The sequence below is a fragment of the Lissotriton helveticus genome, chromosome 12, assembly GCF_964261635.1.
Source record: "Lissotriton helveticus chromosome 12, aLisHel1.1, whole genome shotgun sequence".
NCBI lineage: Eukaryota > Metazoa > Chordata > Amphibia > Caudata > Salamandridae > Lissotriton > Lissotriton helveticus.
The window spans coordinates 378395662-378415188 of record NC_136073.1 but is presented as its reverse complement, the minus strand read 5'-3'; the positions used below and the strand labels follow the sequence as shown (position 1 = coordinate 378415188).

Sequence of the window (19527 nt, the reverse complement as noted above, 5' to 3'; positions counted from 1 at the left end):
TGACGTAGAAGATGGTGAAGGAGTTCTACGCCGTCTCTGAGGAGTTGCCGATCACTGCCTCCTACGCTCCCTCGAACGCTCTCTCACTCGGGATTTCGAGCGTGATCTTCTATGCAGCTCCGTCTGAGGGACCGGAGCCCTCATCCCCATCAGTCCTGCATCTGGACGCATCTTCCAATGTCTCAGGCTTTTCAGCCACCTCGGTGACATTTTAAGAGGCCGCTCTGCACGCTCAGGTGAAGCCTCAGGTGAAACCTGCACAATATGCAGCCCTGCTGAAGACTTGGAGGCTCTGGAGACTACACTCTGCTCAGATTTCGATGAGCCAGATGGAGTCCGTTGTCTGGGCACCAATTGTCTGTCATCTGACACCTGCCCTGAGGTTGAGCCAGAATGCGCCACCACAGAAGAGTCCTGGTGCGCTGTCTCTTGACCCGCCGCAGACCTATCTTTTTGCTGACCCTGCGGTGAAGACGCCACTAAAGGTTGTGGACTTATTTCTGACCTCGACAAAGACCTAAGTGAGGTCCGAGAGGCTGGTCTTGATAGTCTCAAAACCGACCTTTCATCAGGTGGGGGAGACCTGGACACTGACACTCCATGCTTCGAGCCCGAAGCATGTTTCGACGTCGACCTACGTCGCGATGGAGACCTCGACCTTCTGTTCTTTTTAGGTCTCAACGTCGAATTCTTCGACGCCGATCTTCCTTCGTCTCTCGACGTCGACCTTTTTCTCGAAGACGACTTACGTCTCTCCCTCGACTTCGACTGTTGTCTCCCCTTCGACGTCGACCGATGTCTCTCTCTCGACGTCGACACTGGATCCTTCGACGTCGACACTCAATCCTTCGAAGTCGGACGCCTCTCTTCCCTCGACGTCGATCTCTTATGATCCTTCGACGTCGAACCTTGCACCCCCGACGTCGTCCTTACTGCAATCGACACCAGATGTCTCGACGTCGAAAGAGATTTCGACGGCGACTGTCGAGACGCTGAACCTTGCCTCACCGGCGACGTCCTCGACGTCGATGGAGCCTTCTTCGGCGCTGACGGCGATCTGGATCTCGACGCTGAGCGCACCTTTTTTGACAGCGACGCTCCCTGGAGTCGATTTTTCTTAATTCTACCTTCAGGAGAAGCTGTTCTTCGACGTTTGGGTTGAGAAGATGGCTTAGCAGATGACAACAAGCTCTTGGAGCCCTTCTCACCACGGCTTTCTCTCTCCAGAAGGCCCAGCAACCTCATTTTCTCCCTTTCTCTCAAAGTCCTATTAGAAAGGTTGAGGCAGTGATAACACTCTTCCACCTTATGAGAAGCTGGAAGACAAACCACACAAACAGAGTGTGGGTCCGTTTTTGACATCTTCTTCCAACAGGAAGGACATTTGTAAAATAAAGGTGGCATTCTGACTAAAAAACACCAACAGTTTAGTCAGAAAAAGGTATTAAACCACCACTAGAGTAGTATATTGTCAAAAAAGACAAGAAAAAAACAACTTCTGACAGAAAAACTGCCAAAATTAGCCGAGCTCAAGTTCCTCGAGGCCTTAAAGGCAAAGTGTGCAGATTCTCTGGGGCCTTAAAGGCAGGGTGCCAGTCTGATTTTCTGTACACAGAAATTTTTTCATATGCAGGCTTTTAGGCTAATAACTGTTTACAACAGGTTCTTTGATGAAAATAAAAGGTTTTCATGGTTATGAAATGCATTTTAGGCTCATGCCTGTTTATTGCATTTATATACAGCATATTTTCATGCTACAGAACGTATGTAAGTTTGGCTTTATTAGCCTATGTATATATGTTAGGCTGCATATATGGTTATTATACATGTATATGTGTATAATTAGTTTAGTACTATGTACTTTTTGATATATTTACACATATATATGTATACTGTGTATGTGTTCCGGGTTCCACCTCATGGGCGGAGATAATTCAGTGCTTATGACTATTAATGAGTATCCCCTGGAAGAGAACCCAGATTCCACTTTTCACAATTTAACTACACACATCCTGCCTATCTTTCCCCACTGTATCAAGCGCATATCCCCTACATCCACACCGATTATCTGAGGTGCAAGCAGCTTGAGGCTGTGTTCTACCACAAGGTACATGAATGCCCACCATTGCAATTGACATGGGTGGAAATTAAGACCACCACAGTAGAATTAGGAGGCCATGTACTGACACCCACCCCCAAATCCTGCATCCTTGGCTTCCGTCCCAAAGCCAAAAGAGATAAACACCTAAACCGGTTTATCGACCTTGCGTTTGTTCTCTTCAAATGGCAGATTGTAATGCAGTAGAAAGCACCCACGGCACCAGACACTGATAAATGGTTGAATACGCTACTACATGGGCAGGCGTGAAATCCAACGTGCTGAGATCATTGCGTTCTAAGAGAGAGGCATGGTAGAGGGTGAAAATTGGGACACCTATATTGTGAACCTTTGAGGAAAGGATTGACACGTCATCCCCGAAGGGAACACCCTGCTACTACAGAATCACCACTGTACAATGGCAATGTGACTGATCCAGAGGCACCCTACATTGTTGGAATCCAGCGGGTGGTGGATGCTAGACATATAGGTGGGACCTCACAAATTATGAACATTGTTATTTGGGCTTATGGTCACAGACCTATTTATATCTGATGTACCCCGTGCTCAACCCAGTACCTGATAAGTGGCTGTGTCGCTCCCTCCCCTTCAAAACGGCGTCTAAAACGAAGATATCATGGGAACTGCCTATATATTATTCTCTGGGTTTTTAAAAGTAGATTACGCTATGCCTGGGTACAGTATGCATATGGATCTGAGAGGTATGCAATTTTACCGGATTCAATTTTGTTGTTGTGAAATAAAAAAAAAAGAATGAATATCGTGTTGTCATGGAAAGACCCACATTTTACACTAGATATCAGCTTCCTCAAGTCCCAATAGTGTTGTACGTGGTCTCACTTAGAATTTTGCCATCATAATGAATATATAGTGCCACAATGATCAATATATTAAAGGTTAACTTATGCTTCATTGCGTCAACAAAACAATACCAACAGCAGTTGTTACACCTTAGAAACCCTTCCTTTAAGGAGGCTATTGACATTGTCAAAATTGTGGAGCGATCCATGTGTTCAGTCAAAGACATGTCTGAAGAACGAGTAGTTTCTGGTTATTTTCGTTTAGTTAGAAGCAAGTAAGTGCAAGAAATGTTTGATGATATAATTGAAGAAAAAGATACACTGGTTTTCAGAGCATCAGGAAAGCTAAAATATTACAGGTGTGGCTAGATGTCGTTTTTCAAATAGCAGGAATTATCAAGCCAGTAGTAAAGAATATTTTACGTGTTAAATTTATGAGTCATTTTTCTAGTACCAGCACAGAAGTATCAGAAAAGTGAATGTTATTCAAGAGGTTGAGTGTGATTAATGGAATTTAAAGTGAACATGGTCTTTCGCGTGTCTGACTATGAAGAAGTCAAGCAGAGTGACACTAAAAAGTTGTGTGGTGTTAGCGAAAAAACACATATTCTTCCTGAATGTGACATATTTAGTGATAAAAATGCTTCAACTATTAGTTGATTCTGGTTCACCATTTACAACATTTTGGATAATTATTTAAGCAAGTATTGGAAGGGGCAAACAGTTAGAGCAAATTGATGTCAGAACATTTACTTATGTACATGATTATTTTTTTCATTTCTAATAGAAAAAAAAGTGTTCATGGCAAACAAGGGTTACTATTTGTTAGGTTGATGACATCGGGGTAACTTGGGTAATAATTTAAGGCCAGGAAATGCTTATTCGATATCTTGTGTCTATAAGTTTAACAATAAAGTGATACATGTTTTTCAAATGTATACAAACGTTTTCAAAAAGGAGCTTGGTACTATGAGGTAATTTTCACCTGAAATCAAGTTGGAAGATAAGGCAATACCTATTATGCACAAGCTAAAGTACATACTCAAGAGTGTTTGTAATGATTATGGGGCTGGTTTAGGTTGCGAACTACAGTACTCTCTCCACCAAACTCTAAATCAGGCTTTTAATGTTAATAGTGAAGACAAGTGCAAAAGGGCAATAATAGAGTTGGTTAATTCTACTTAATGGGTATCCCTTACCGCTATTGTCAGCAAAAAATCTAAACTAGTAACCTAAGTTTATGTGGAGATTTGAGAACTGTAAACAAACACATTTTAGTGGATACCATCCCTTACCAAATCTACAAGAGCAGTATGCCATGATGTTTTGTTTAAAATGTTGCAGAACAAAAGCATGACTCTTTAAATGGACAAGAGTACGTTTTTATGTCAAGAGGTTGAATATTTAAGTCAAAGGATAAATGATGAAGGCATCAAACCAAAGGAATCTTTGCTGGAAGAAATCAGAATGTGTCAAGAACAAGGCGCAGCTAGTATCATTTTACGGTCTATCTGAGTATTACTCTAAAATTGTGGATGGGTTTTCTTCATTGACGAAACCTATTGAAGCTTTGTTAAAAAAATAAAAGTTCAAGTTTATTTGTACTCTGTAGTTCGATAGTGCTTTTGTTAGACAGAGAGAGAGCTGCGTTTGCCTCAAGACAGTTAAAGGAAGCTGAATAAAGATAGGGCCATATGTATGAAAGTTACATTTTGCAATTCTCAAATAGCGATTTATAGAGAATCGCTATTTGAGAATCGCAAAATGCTATGTATGTAGGATTTGCAAATAATTTTGCGAATCCTACATATTCCTTAATTGCGAATTGCAAATTGCAATTCGCAATTAAGGAATACCTCCCCATTCATTCCTATGGGCCTAGAGGCCCATAGGAATGAATGGTAAGACATTCTCAATTTGCGATTCTCAATTAGAGAATCCCAAATTGAGAATGCAATTTCAAGGGTGCCAGGGTGTCAAAAGGACACCCTGTTGCACCCTTGAAATGTGCATGAGTGCCCATGTGGCACACATACATGCCCTAAGGGCATGTATGTGTGCCACATGGCACTTTAAAAAATACAAAAAAGTGAATTTTTCAAAGAAATCACAAATTACCACCAACTTGAAGTTGGTGGTAATTTGCGATTCCTTATGGCCAAATTGCACTTTTTCTGGGCCTCATACATTGCATTTAAGGAATAGCAATTTGCGATTCCTTTAATGCAATCGCAAAATAGGGAATCGCAAATTTGCGATTTCTTATTTTGCGAGGCTGTTTTGCTTACATACATACCACTTAGCTATTTTGCGATCACAAATGCCGAAATTCGGCGAATTTCGACGTTTGCGATCGCAAAACTGCCTTCATACATATGGCCCTTGGTCTTTTATAGAGGGAGAGGCACTTGGGCTGTGAAACATTTTGAACCACTTTACAACATTTTTGTGGGGCAGACCAATTATTATCACAATTTTTCATAAAGCTTGTTGTTATGACGACAAGCTTAAAACTTGCAAAGCTACTTCTAGATTGGTCAGGATTTTGTTGAAACAATATGAATTCAAGGAGTGCGTTAAATATGTTCCTAGGAAGCAAACTGTTGAGGTGATTGCTTATCCTGGTTACACGTGTGTGATGATCAAGTGGATAAGCACATTAGAATTAAGGATTGTGTAGTGACATCAGCAAATGATCCTTTAGTTTGGTTCAGGAAGACATTGAGGAGAGTACTTGGTTATCAGCTTGTGGTCACACACAATTGTGAGTGAAGTTAAGAGATAAGTCATTAAAGGAGTGGCCTAGGGCAAAACTTTAGTACCCGAGTTACAATTATTTTGGAAGGACAAGGAAGAATTATCTTGTGAAGGTGATATTATTCTCAGGTGTGACTTGTTTGTATCTCCAAATGTCACAATGGTCATTTATCTGAATCTGTCGGAAAAAAAACAACTGGGGAGATCTATGTATTGGTGGTCATATATCATCCATATGATTGTTAAATTAATTTTATGATATGATTTTTTAAATAGCCAAAGGATTATCAGAATACTTGAAGAATAACAGAGGGGCATATTATCAAGAACGGCGTTAAAATTATCACCGCTTTGCGTGTGTTGGACGAACTCAATGATGAAGTATGTCACCCTCGGGTGAGTGGGGGTTTTCGTCCACAACTTTGTTGTGCCCCGTCTTGATTTTCTCTCTTTTCTCACATACATATCTCTCTCTCAATAGTGCCACCCTATCGTGTGAGTTCAATGATTACGGAAGTAGTATAGGATAGAATCTCTATATTGTAGCATAGTCCTCCTATAGTCCCTCTTGTGTGTGCTACACAATTCCCATAGAAGCCCATGTTCTGGTGTGAACATGGGATTCTATGGGAATTCACAAGGGCATATTATCAAGCCCATTATCGCCGCTTTAGCAGCATTTTCCTGCCGCTAAAGCAGCGATAATTTTAACGCCGTTCTTGATAATATGCCCCTGAGTTCCCTTAAACCTTGTAAATGTACCTGAAAAGCCATGGTAAAATTTAGCTACTGATTTCCTTTGACCACATTAGCAACTATAAAACAATATGAGGTCTGTTATTATAGTTGACTGTTTTTGAAAGCTGTTGGAATAAAAGATTTTCAGATGTTGTTAAAGAATTTTTTAATGTTTTTGCAGAAAAGGTTTAACTTTATCATTGAACACTGAGAATTTGTGTTTTACAAGATGAGAATGTTTTTTATAGGAATTGATACACGACACAAATTTACCCCATTATAATCTCGTAGTAGTTGTTTGGCCGAAAGAATTAATAAAGTGTTTGCCGAAAGCATGCAATTTGCTTTTGCTTTCGCAGAAAGGTCAAATACTTCACGCATGAAATGTTTTCGTCATATCATCGTACACTTCATGTAACCACAGATTTCTCATCTTTTAAGATGCTAATGATACATATTCATTATTCAGATCTTATACGCAAATGGTTGAGGAAATAGCTGCTTATTTTAAAGTTTTCTCGCCAACAAGCAAGCATACAATCAACAATGACAATTCTAGTTAACCAGGTATTGAGGCAAAGACTCACAAGGCATTCTTACTGAATCAAGACGATCTGGGTCTGAACTTGTGAATTTATTCAGATTTTGTCCAATGTCATCAAATGGTGGGTTGTCTCGATCTGGCTGCCCATGCTCAAAGGTACACTGGTCAGCCCAGTCCTGCGCCATGCTGGCTAACTCATCATGCCACTCCTGTAAATAGAAATGCAGAATTATTCCGTTAATTTCAGAATTTTTACTAATCTGAAGTAAAAATGAACCAGTTCTCTAGAGCTTGGTGGTCTGGTGTTATTGTACATCTAAAGGGCAACAAATACTAATAGAGCAATATTTTGCAAACTTTGCACTGTTGTAAGGAATAGGCCAAACCCTTTGTAATACAGTATAGAGCAAATGGATTTAGCTTCAGTCTGTAGAACATACATTGTTTGCTACAAGGTAAAAATGGCAGAGACCGACAAAATCACCGTAGTACAACATATTAACACAACTATTGCTGATATGGCATTTAATTCATTGTTGAATAATCAACAATGAAAAGCGGGTCAACGAAGATCCTGATGTAAATTGCTTTGCTAACAGGGAATGTAACAGTGTTTTCATCATACTTCACTTAGGGCCCGATTTACGAAAATTAAATTTACTGATGACTAAATTGTGACTCAGACCAATTCAAAAAACAGGAAATGTAAAGACGATCTATGTAGCTTTACTTTATAAAAACAGTGATTTGTTATGATTCATTATTTTATGGTTGAAATCTTTTATTCACATGTATCAGGAGCATAAAAGTACATTCAGTATATGAATTTGCTCACTTCTCGCAATTCAAGGTGATGATGAGCGTCGCAGCTCTCTTCATATGGGTTTTCAAATAGTAATGGCAAGTAAGCTCAAAACAACCTAAACCCCCCTCCCACCCACCCTTCCCCTAGTACTCATTAAAAGGCGCTAAACATGGCAGTCGCGGGTGAGAGGGATTCAGCCCTCCCTTCCTTAATTTATGATAAAACCTAATCTGATTCGGTCAATCGGAGGGTACGTAAGTATTTAGGGAATGTTAGTTCTCTAAATTCTGTGGATAATAGAAGGAGAAATGGGTGCCACACCTCATGGAAAGAGGCCTTGGAGGTCGTAAGAGTGGCAGAAATCTGTTCCATCCCCAGGATATACTATAGTCTGTGGAGCCACCCTAGGTGTGTAGCAATGGTGGGGGTCCCCCAGTGAGCTAGAATATTCTGGAGCGCTGCCCCTAATTTCATTCCCATCTGTCTCCCTTTGAAGGATTTGAGTGGGTATGTAATGGGTTGGTTAAGCCCAGTACTATGTGTGCAGGGAACCGTGATATCTGTGTGTCAAATGTATGTCGCCCTCGTCTAACATCTGGGTCCAGTATGTTGTGAGCTTCGGATACTCCACTCCCAGAGCAGGTGCAGAATCATGCCTATTGAACCACATCCACGCCAGCAGTCTGGGCTCCATTCCGGATTCCCTTTATCGAGATGTTCTGGGGTCAAATACCAAAAGGTGGCTATTTTAGTAGCAGTCTCTGTACTAGAGGTGTTCTGAACTGGGTGTCTGGCTCGATGATAAATATCACCCCACTCTTTAGTAGATAATTCTCTCCCAAGTTCTTTTGCCCAGAGCTTTTGGGGCTGGCTTGCGCAGTAATGCAAAAAGTTCGGAGATCAATCATTTATCTGTGATTTTTGTGACCAACCACTAATCATAACGAGTAGTACTGATGGAGGGAAGATTAGAAGGGTGTAAGAGGCAGTGCTGCACCTGAAGATAGCGTAATCGCTCAGTCTCTGGCAGATTATATTGTTGGCGCAACTGTATGAAGGGGGGTGATTCCCTCTTTGTCGAACATAGGGCCTGCTGCGTGACATAGTGTCTGATGCCAAGCTGTGTACACCTCTCTCCGTTGGATCGGGGTGAAATCTTTGTTCTCAAACAGAGGTGTCATTGGAGAAGGGAATGTGGTAAATTCCCTACGGGAGGACATGTATTCCCACACCTCCATAACTGTCTTTGTGATGGGTAATTTCTGGAGGCTTCTGGCCTATCGGGCCTCTTGAGGAATTATACTTTTCACAGGAGGAGCCTTGCAACCCTGTCCTGGAATAACCAGTGCTTTTCAGATTCCTCCCCACTCCACTCCACTATATATCTCATCTGCGTCGCTTGAAAGTAACTCTGCAGATTGGGAATTCCCAATGCCCCCTCACCTGGACCCAAGTAGCTCAACTCCATATTCCTTTGAGGCCGGGCCCCTGCCCAGATGAACCGACGAATCTCCCTCTGCATTGTGGTAAGCATCTCTCTGGGAGGGAACACCGGTAACGTCTGGATAATGTATAGGATCTTCGGTAGGGTGGACATTTTGATGGGAGCAATGCGTCTAAGTAGAGAGAGATGGTGTTGTTGCAGAGCTCCCAGAGGAATGCTGACAATGAGATGTCCGGGTCAATCAGTGAGGCCAGAACATCGTCTCCATAAAGGCTAACCATGTGCCTCTCCCCACCGAAGGGAATGCCGGTGATCTTTGGATTGTCTCTAATCCGCTGAGCCAGGGGCTCCACATACAGAGCAAAAAGGAGAAGAGACAGGGGACAACGCGGCCTGGTGCCTCTACTTATTGGAAAGGGGGATGATGAGTTAACCTTAACAGTGGCCAAGGGGTAACTATAGCAGCTCGACACCCAGGGCCAGAAATGATTGCCTATTCCAAAGTAGGAAAGGGCTTGTTCCATGTACTGCTAATGCACACGGTCGAAAGCCTCTTTGGCATCGACTGTTAGGAGAAATGCCTCCATATCTGTATGATAAGCCATATCTACTAGATGTAATATTCGCTTTGTATTGTAGCTGCTCTGCCTATACTATATGAATCCTGCCTGATCAGGGTCAATGATGCCCAGCATCATGGGGCCAAGCCTTGTCGCAAGAGTTTGACGTCCACATTTAGCAGTGATATGGGGCAATAGGAACTACATATCTGTCTGTCCTTCCCTGGTTTAGGAATGATTACGATTGATGCATCTAGCATGTTCGGAGAGATCGACCCCGGACCCACACAGTCTACTTAAAACAGGGCTCAGAAACTGGCAAAAAGATTTATAATAGCTTGCTGGCGATCCATCAGAGCCTGGGAATTTAAATGACTTAAGGCGCAAGATCGCTGAGATGACTTCTTCAACTCTGATGGGAGGCTGCTTGGGCTGCAGTGAGGTGGGTAGTATTCGCCCCCTCCAAGAATAAGGTGATATTCTGAGGTTTCAAATCTTGCTTCGTGTATAGCTCTGCATAGAAGTCCCAGAATTCTTGTGCTATCTGTTCGTCATCCCTCAGATCTTTAGCTACCCCCGGAACCTAAGAGAATGGACTTTTGTCTATTGCCTTTGACGCCTTAACTGGTTAGCTAATAACGGCCATGGTTTATCCCCTTCAACATAAAAGGAGTGTTTCAACTGAAGAGCGGTATATTCAGCTCGGTCTAGATCGAGGCCAGCCAGCTGGGCTTGCGCTGCGCGAAGCTGACACCAAACTCGGGGGCCCGGTGCGGCTATGCACCTGCTCAAGTTCCCTGACCTGAGCTGTAAATTGTTCTCTCTTTTGTTTATGAACTTTGGTATCAGCAGTGGATAATGCTTAAATTCCCCTCTCACTACAGCTTTCTGTGCCTCCCAAAGTGTGGAGACAGAGACATCAGAAGCATCATTAAGGTCAAGATAGGTACGTATTGTCGTTGTAAGCGGTCGTATCGCTACAGGTATATGCAGTAAGGTCTCTCTGAGTTGCCAGTTCCCAAAGTGTTTTCTCTAGGGTGGGAGATGTAGTGTGAGTGTCACTGCATCGTGATCTGACTGCGCCGCTGGCTCTATCTCTACGTCTACCACAATGTTATGTACGTCCCTAGTCCCTGAGAAAAGGTCAAGGGGTGCATACATTTTATGAGCATGGGAGAAAAATATGTACTGGGTAGAGTGTGGGTGAGCTTCTCACCAGAGATCGATTAGCCCCACTCCATGTAGCCACCTGCCCCCATCCTGTGACAGGCTCCCAATTGTTCCGAACGGTGGCCGGATCTATCTTTGTCAGCATTAAATACAAGATTCAAGATGTGTGGCCGACACTTCTGAAACTGCCGCCTGTAGAAATTGTTCCTGTCCTGTGTTGAAAGCGTATATCGACCCCACGACCAAAGAGTGTCCCTCGATGTGTATAGGGTGGGCCGGCAGCCTGCCTTTCACCTCAGCCACCTTACAACTCACCTCCCCCTTGAATTGTTTCACTATAAGGATTGTTACTCTGACTTTTTTTACCAGAGGTCGAAGAAAAAAGTTGATGAGGGAATGCTTGGGAACAGAGGCAGTGCCAATCTTCACCCAGAAGGTGTGTTTCCTGGAGAAGGCAAATATCCGCCTCTGAGTTTTTGAGGTAGGAGAGTATCGCTCGCCTTTTGATGGGATTATTGAGGCCCTTCACGTTACGCGATAGGACCTTAATTATTTATGATGCCATCTCTGCTGTGTGGGGATGTGTCTAGCTGTAGCTCCCGGTCTCTGATGCCTTTGGTCGTCCTCAGGTCCCTTATTTCTCATTTTCCCCTCTTGATGTGACCGTACCCCTCCACGCAACCTGCTATATGGAGTACTAGCCCCCATAAAACTAGAAACAAGTCAAACTTAGAATTTAATACTTTCAATTTGAGTCCGGAACCAGCAGACCGAGTCCGCAAGTCCACAGAAGGTGGAATGGGATTCTTGGGTGCATGTTGTGGACCGTGTGTCCCCTCCCCAATCCCAGCTAGTCTCACCCGTCACCAGCCCGGCCCCGTAATGTACTCCAATGTCAGCCCAGAGCTCTCATGTGGCATCTTTCTATTGTTGTTCCCCAGACAGTGACTCCAGGATTTCCGGTCTCTCCATTGCTATTGTGGCTGTGTTGGGTTTCACACTGCTCTCCGGTGGGCGATATCTCTGCATTCGCTGGCATTTCCCTTGTGGGGCCTCAAGTTCTCCTCTCTCTGAGTTCTCGCCCAAGGAATCCTCCATATCGAGGATGCAGCATGCCTCCTGGAGCAATCGAATCTGGTGTAGCTTGCCCTCCCATCTGAAAATCAGATGAAAGGGGTGGCCCCATTAGTATGCAACTCCCAGATTCTGCAGATGAGAGGTGGCAGGCCGGGATTCCCTCCATTTCTACAAGGTAATCATGGCTTGATCTTCACACAAAGAGGGGGTGTGACCCCGGAACATCAGGGGGTGTCCTTCTTGGGCTTTACGTAGAATCAGCTCTTTTAATTGGAAGTCAGGAAGATAGGACAGGATGTCTGGCGGAGGAGCTGTAGGGCATTGTGGGAGGCCTACTCTATGCGCACGGTCTATTTTTATCTCTGTTTCTGGGGGAGTCTCCAAAATATAGCTGAAGAGGTCTTTCAGGTAGAGTCTCATATCTGAGCCCTCTTTGATATGGATGTTAATTCACCATGAGCGGATCTCGAGGTCCTCAGCATGAGCTTGGAGATCTATCTGCTGTTCGCATAGTCGAATCACCTCCTTCTGTAACTGTTCCACTTCTTTGTGGCAGGTGTGTCCCTGATTCTCCATAATTGCCACCAGTTCCCCCATGGAGTCCACATCGTGTCGCATCTCCTTAATATCATTGGACAGCTTCCCTCAGAGTGCATCCAAGTCTTCACACAACATGGAAAACAGTGCCTCCAAGAAAGAGCGAGTAACTGGCTTCTCTGATTTCTCCGTGTCTTGACCGGGTTGGGTGTTGGTCAACACCTGATCATCTCCTCCTGTCACAGGTGGAATTTTATGCAACATGTCTTTTAAGGACCAGCCTTTTTCCCCCTAGTGGTTGACATGTTTGGGGGAATGGGCTGCACTGTCTTTCAGGCCGTGCCTTCTTCCTGATGAAGGAATCTAATCTCCAGTCTTTAAGGCTAATAGTAGAGCATGGAGGACCCACCTATGCCCTGGCCTTGGGTAGCTTGTAGATCGTGGCTTAGCTCCTCCGCTTCTCCCAGTATCGATTAGGGTAGATCTATACACAGCCTGTGATCTTCGTGGGTCTACTCCACGCGCTAATTACCTGACCGAGCGCAACCACTTGGGCACTGAGTGCTCTCCCCGCTATCTCCTTACCGACCCTTTGTGTTCCTCCCATGGTGGCGGCTTAGGTGTGTCCGGTGGGGCCCCCGCTCCTCTGTGGGACCTTGTTTGCTAGTTCAGGGTGCTCCGGATGAGTGTGAGGCTCAGGACAGACTTTCAAAGCATGCTAAACTGTCAGGTGACTCTAATTGTTGGTGCGGCCCATCCTTTTTTAACCCCTCTGTGGTCATGTCTCCTGAGGGCTGCCACCCGGCACAGTGGCCTAATCAGCGCCTTCCCCTCGGTGCTCACCCAAAGTCAGGGATATGTTGCGGCATGGCAGGGAGCTTGTGCATCCCTGGAGACCAGGCGACCTTCTCCTGGTGGGACTGGTGTGGCCCTCGAGCGTTTCGAATCTGTCTCCTCTGGGCTGAGAAGCAGCTACTCGGGAGTCAGTTCATGTGCGCCTCGGCAATCATGCATGGCCCATTGCGCGGACCCAATCTCCCACGGACTATGTCCCACTCTTCACAATGCCTGTCTCCTGGTGGCTATCGCAACTCCCCCAGGGGCTCAACAACTCGTTGGTTGGCTGCAGTGACAGGGAGCGTCTCCCTCGTGCCAGTTCGCTGGACCATAAAATATGTGTGGCTCGGGCTGGACCTGGTGATCAGGGTATTTCCTTCCCACCACTCGCTAGGGGTCCTCACAGTCTCTCCCCAGGCCCAGCCTTCCTCATACTCCTCCACCACCCTGTGAAGGTGAATGCATCCCGGGGCTGCCACTCAGTGCTCACACTGCTCTCCAGCCCATGCTCCCTGCTCACCTCTTTCCTCCTGATAGGTGCCCTGGCAGTCTCCGGCCGTCTTTGCTGGGTGTGGGTCCAGTGTACATGGGCAATATATTGATGCTTGGATCACCCCAGGGCCTGGGAAAATTAGACACCCAGGGGAGTCCAGGGTGGTGTGACATGTGTGTACCCCACTACTTTTTCTTATCCAGAATACCATGCAATGACACTCTGGCTAAAATCACACATCTTCCTCACATTTCTGTGAAAGAAAGTTACAGACTGTGGGATCCACAAAATTTCTACAATTGAGAGTTCCCACACTTCTCTCAACTAAAATGGTACTCTTCTTGTTTGACTGGGCCTATAGGCCACCATATAAAAGTTCCCAAAACATTAAGCGGAGGCATCAAGATTTGACCTTAGAATGTGACCAGTTCTGTCTGTGTTGGTAACTGTTGCATTAGGGCCCAGGCTCTGCCAGCACCCAGAGAAACTACCAATCCCAGTCACTTATGAATACTAGACATTCAGGGAAGTCCTAGAGCAGGGTGACTTGGGTCTCTATGCTTTCTTACCCATAATGCACCACAAATGTCATGCATTTCTCCACATTTCTGTGAGAAAAAGTTCCAGAATCTTCGTGATCCACATTTTCTGACAACCCAGCTTTCCTACTCTTCTCCAGATAACAACAGTACACCACTTGTGTGGCTGGACCTATTGCCAGCACAGAAATTGGCAAAAACGTAGTCTATGTGAAGTCAGTGTGGGGTCAATACGGTCTTCATTGCTTTGTTGTTTTAGTGTGGGCCAATGATGCAAGTTAGATCCATCCATAGATGGAAAACAGCATTTGAATTGGGAGAAGTGTGTGTAAACAAGGTGTTAAAATGTTGGCTATTTGATGGAAGTGCCCACATTTTCTGTCACATCAATATAGAAAAAATAGGCTTTTTTGAGCCATACTTTGATGTTTGCAGGGCATTTGGGGTAGAACAGTGTGCTGGGATCCACCCACATTACATCAGCCTGGATTTCCCTGGGTTTCTAGGTTTCACAAATGCCTGGGGTTGGTAGGGTTCCCTGGATGCTGACTGAGCAAGAGTCCATAAAATACAGTCATTCACCATAGCAAGTGAGAAGAAATTGGGATTTACCCTTGTCTGTTGCCGTCTACTCACCTGACTTACCAAGTCCTGCAGGAGTGAAGATATTCCACCCAATCCATATCTGTCAACCCTCAAACACTCTGCAAGTTCAACGAATATTGATTGTTTACATTCCGAGGGATGGAAAGGAAGAGGAAAATACTCAAAAGGGGAGGTTCCTTTCATCTACTCCAAGGTGATTGTGTTGTTAGGCCCCATCTGAGTCAATCCATAGGACAAGCGTGCCCTCTGTCAAGTAAAAGGATTTCCTCTGCGGCGACCTTAAGGGTCCACTTATAATGGACACAAGGAACTTAAGAAACCTCTGTCAATTCATATTTTCTGTAAAGATTACCCCCTTATCAGCGTTTCTCATTCATCCACAAGTTATTATTGCACAAGATTCCCCCTAAATGGTCAACTAATGGCTGTGGAAGTATGTAAGGACAGTATCTTCAAATGCCTTCCAATAAGGGCATAATCCAGAGTTTCGTCTGAGTCTAAAAATAATGGGATTAGCCACCTCACTTTATTACTCCATATCTGAGGCAGCATAATTACCCATGTCACAATACATCTTGTGATATTTTCCTCCAACAAAAAAAATAAAGTATTCAGTAAAGGACTAAATGACCACAGTGTTACTTTGGCACACAAAACCAATCTCAAATAAGTGGTCAGTAGAAAGCACAAAAAAAAAGGCTTGAACACTGAGTAAGCCTAATGTAAATGAGGTACAGTGCACTGACCTGAAAAGCTTTGGAGACCTTTTCTAATGTCTCAAGGACAAATCTATCCGGTATGAGGAACTCTAAGCACAAGAAGCAGGTTGACCGGCAAATACTGAGAGGATTCCGAATTCAACAGCGGGAGTTGAGAAGTGTCCGAACTGGATCAAGGTCGGGCAACCAGGCAAGGAGTAGGGAAACCTTTCAGAAGGCTCGGAGAGGAGGGAGGGAATGGTTAGGGTTGCGAGCAGGACAACAAATCTATGAATACAGTGGGAAGCTGGACGCTGACCCTTCTCTCTTCCTTGAAGGCGATAAAGCAAAGCGAGGACCAGGAAGTATGATGCAGTATTTAAACATCGCTTCCCAGGATGGCTGCTATTTCCCGCGAGCGTCCAAGGTCTCTTGGGAACTCAAGCCCTGTGTGGAAACAAAAGGAACATAAATACAAGCTGCACTGTTGACTCACAGGAAGGTAGGGAAGAGGGCCTCAAAAGAGATATTATAAAAGAACAATGTGAAAGCCTATTGAAAAGGGCGGCTGCTATGAGGTTATATCCTACAGTAAGTATAAGTCTTGCCTTGCCTACAACACAGTCGGAGCACTTTCTAAAACTGTCTGCCTGCCCATATATCAGAGCAACATCCAAAACGATCCAGATTTCCTCTCACTTGTGATGGGGATGCTCTAGTAGCGCAGAACAACTGTCAGAGCCATAGGAGTTGGGATGCAGCCTAATGCAAGGGGTAATATTAGGGGTAAATCCTCTAACATTCCATCTGGGCTCCGAGAAAATGTTGGGGCTTTAGAGCTGGGGCTATTGGCCCATGCCAGGATGGGCCAGTACCCAATTAATGTAAAGAAGTAGTCTATCCCTAGTATCTACTGGTCTTTCTGCTCCCCCCAGGAGGCAGAAAACCTGTTTGGGCCTTTCTGGTGGGCTATGGCCTGATGACTAGGAAAGCTGACCACTACCTCATTGCTTGTTTATATAACAGGACATTTATCTCTGGTGTCTAGTGGGCTTTCTGTTCCCCTGGGGGGACTGATTGGAATAAAGCCCTTAATCTGCCCCCTAATGGGGCAGAAAGACTATTTTGCCCTCTAGTGGTGGTCTTGCCCGATGATAGGACATGCTGCTCATACCCCAATTAATATTAATATTATGTTTTAACCCTTTAAGTGCGCCCGTCGGTCAACGGCCATCGCGAGCACTACCTCGGTAGTGCTGCACACATCCATTGGCTGACGTGGCCCCGCCCACTTAATGGAATTGCCACAGCGGTTAAGACGTTAATAATCTTTGGCTCTAGTGGGGTCCCCACACATGGACTGGCAAATTGAGGGTAAACTGCCCAATCTGCCTGCTTTACAGCAGAGGCAGAAAGACTTTTGGGCCATAAGTGGTGGAGGTAAGGCCTAATGCACAGTTGGCCTGCCCCAACACCTTTTTAAAAAAAAAAAATGTAATCTCTGGTGTTTTTGTGGTCTATTATCTGCCCAGGAAAGGCAGATTAGTCGCAAGACCCAAACCTGCTTCTTGTGAGGTAGGCCTACACAGGGGAGTTCTTGCTCCCGGTGGTGGGCTCCCCGGGACACAGTGTTTGAGCAGCCCCAGGGCATATGGTTCCCAGGTCCTTTACAGGCTCAGGGAGGGGGGCTGCGCGACCTCCTATTTTTTAAATTCACATAGGCTCCAGGGATGGGTTCCCTGAGGCGTTTTCCTGCTCGGGGAGGTGGGCCGCACACCCCTCCCCTTCAATTTGAAATCAGTCACAGGAGATGGGGTCACCGGGGCCTTACTGAGGCTCGAGGTAGAGGGCCAAGCAACCCTTCCCTATTTTTGTCAAATTCACCCCATTCCCCAGGGCCAGAATGGAGTCAGGGAGGGGGGGCCTCTACTCACATCCTCCCCCCAACGTTTTTTAACCAGCTACAATATCACGCAAGTCCTACTTATTTTTTATTCTTTTAAGTTTTGGGACCCAGAGGCTCTATTTAAAAAAAAATTGGGTTCAAGAGACTCTCATGAGAGTACATCGAACCCAACCGTCTAGGTTTACATAATTTTGTTTATCAAAATTTCCAAAAAACTACTGAACGGATTTACACCAAATTACAAAAAGCACACTTTCTGTACCAAAATCTAGCCTCATGACAAATTTGGTGTAATTTGGTTCACCAGTTTTTGCGGTAGCGCTGCCTAAAAAAGTCAGTGGAAAATGCATGGGGAAATGTGTTTTTGGGAACCCCCTTTTTTGCTCGGTCCCCACTTGATAGATCCCCTCGAAACTTTCCAGGAAGGAGTTGCGATGGACAAACATTTTTAGGGGGAAAGTTTTGTGAAGATTCTTCAACGGCATCAAAGTTATAAGTGAACCAAAAAATACTCTTACTATGAAAACACAGATCGAACTATAACTATCCAGCGCTGACCACCACAGGAATATATATATATATATATATATGAACTCCAACCTGTCCCTGAACGCACTTTACGTGCAGACACGTAACGGGGACTCCAAATGACGCCACAGCCAGTCTGAATTCAAAGGTGATAATCTTTTATTGGTGCATGCAGGGTGCAAAGCCTAGTCATACGCGTTTCGGGCACCGGCTGTGCCCTTGCTCACTGACAATTTGTTAAAACCATTCCACAGTTTTAAATACACGTAAGTACGGCAGATTGCGCGCCAACTTTCCCCCATAGTCATGAACATAGTTGAAGGACTAGTGCAAATGCAAATCACAAAAAGTAATCAAAACCAGATCGGCCATATTGGAACGGTGTAAGGCATTGAGATCCCTTAATAGATTAATGGCTATATACATCCACCATGTGTATTTCCAATATAAATGCCTTCGACAGTTACGCTATTTAAGGTCATATGATTCATATTGTGAATGACAGCATAGCATGTCCTTCAATTGTTTGTTAAAATGTCCAAACTTGTACCAAACCACGAGAATAATTTGATGAAATGAAGTCCCTATGTGTGCATATTCATATTAGGAAAAGCTATATATTTATAAAGCCCTTTAGAAGTATACATATACCCCTTCAAATATACAATTTATCAAGTAAAAACAATGCTGAGATATCATTTGTATACCATCAGTGCAATAGAAAACATGACAAATAGAGTCCCTCTTTGCATAATGCTTGTCATTTTCTAAAAATTCTATACATCACTGTGGATATGCTATGTACAAATACGAAATCAGTTTGATATTACAAACTAATAAAAAAGTATAACGTGCAATGCAATATATTAAATTATACTATACTGTATTTTGTTGAAAAGGAAAGGGTCTTCAAAAAAGATATAAAGTGGAAATTCATCGAGCATTCTCTAATACAATTAACTGCGAATAGATAGGGAATAACAAACTAAATCATGCTCAAATGCTGAACCAACTCGTGGGATGTTACCATATAATGGGTGTCGTCAATGTGGTGGGGGAGTTGGGATACTGTCTGTATCTAAATATTGCAGACACTATAGTGGAAAACGAATTGGGTATAAGAGGCTTGCAAACAAGAGGACTTCTCATGTCTTAAATAAATGGCATGAATAAGTAGTGCATAATGTGATTGATAAATTAGGTTTCATTGAAGTTAAAAGACCCACAAACAAAATAAGTCGTTTGGTGGGACAAGTAACAGTTGCCTAGTATACTCAAAATGCCCTAGGGAGGTCGGGATACTTGCACAGATATATAGCAATTCATGTGAATAGAGCGAAAAAAGCCCTGACTGGATATGGTCATCTAG

General features: G+C 44.1%; 1 protein-coding gene across 1 annotated transcript in view; it reads right to left on the bottom strand.

The window, feature by feature from the left end:
• The window catches only part of LOC144798394 (cysteine-rich venom protein tigrin-like), a 396128-nt gene that overhangs the window by 263928 nt on the left and 112673 nt on the right, over positions 1 to 19527 (bottom strand). The window contains exon 2 of the mRNA XM_078669247.1: positions 7015 to 7167. Coding sequence (XP_078525373.1) covers positions 7015 to 7167 — 153 coding nt within the window. The remainder of the gene's footprint in view (positions 1 to 7014; positions 7168 to 19527) is intronic.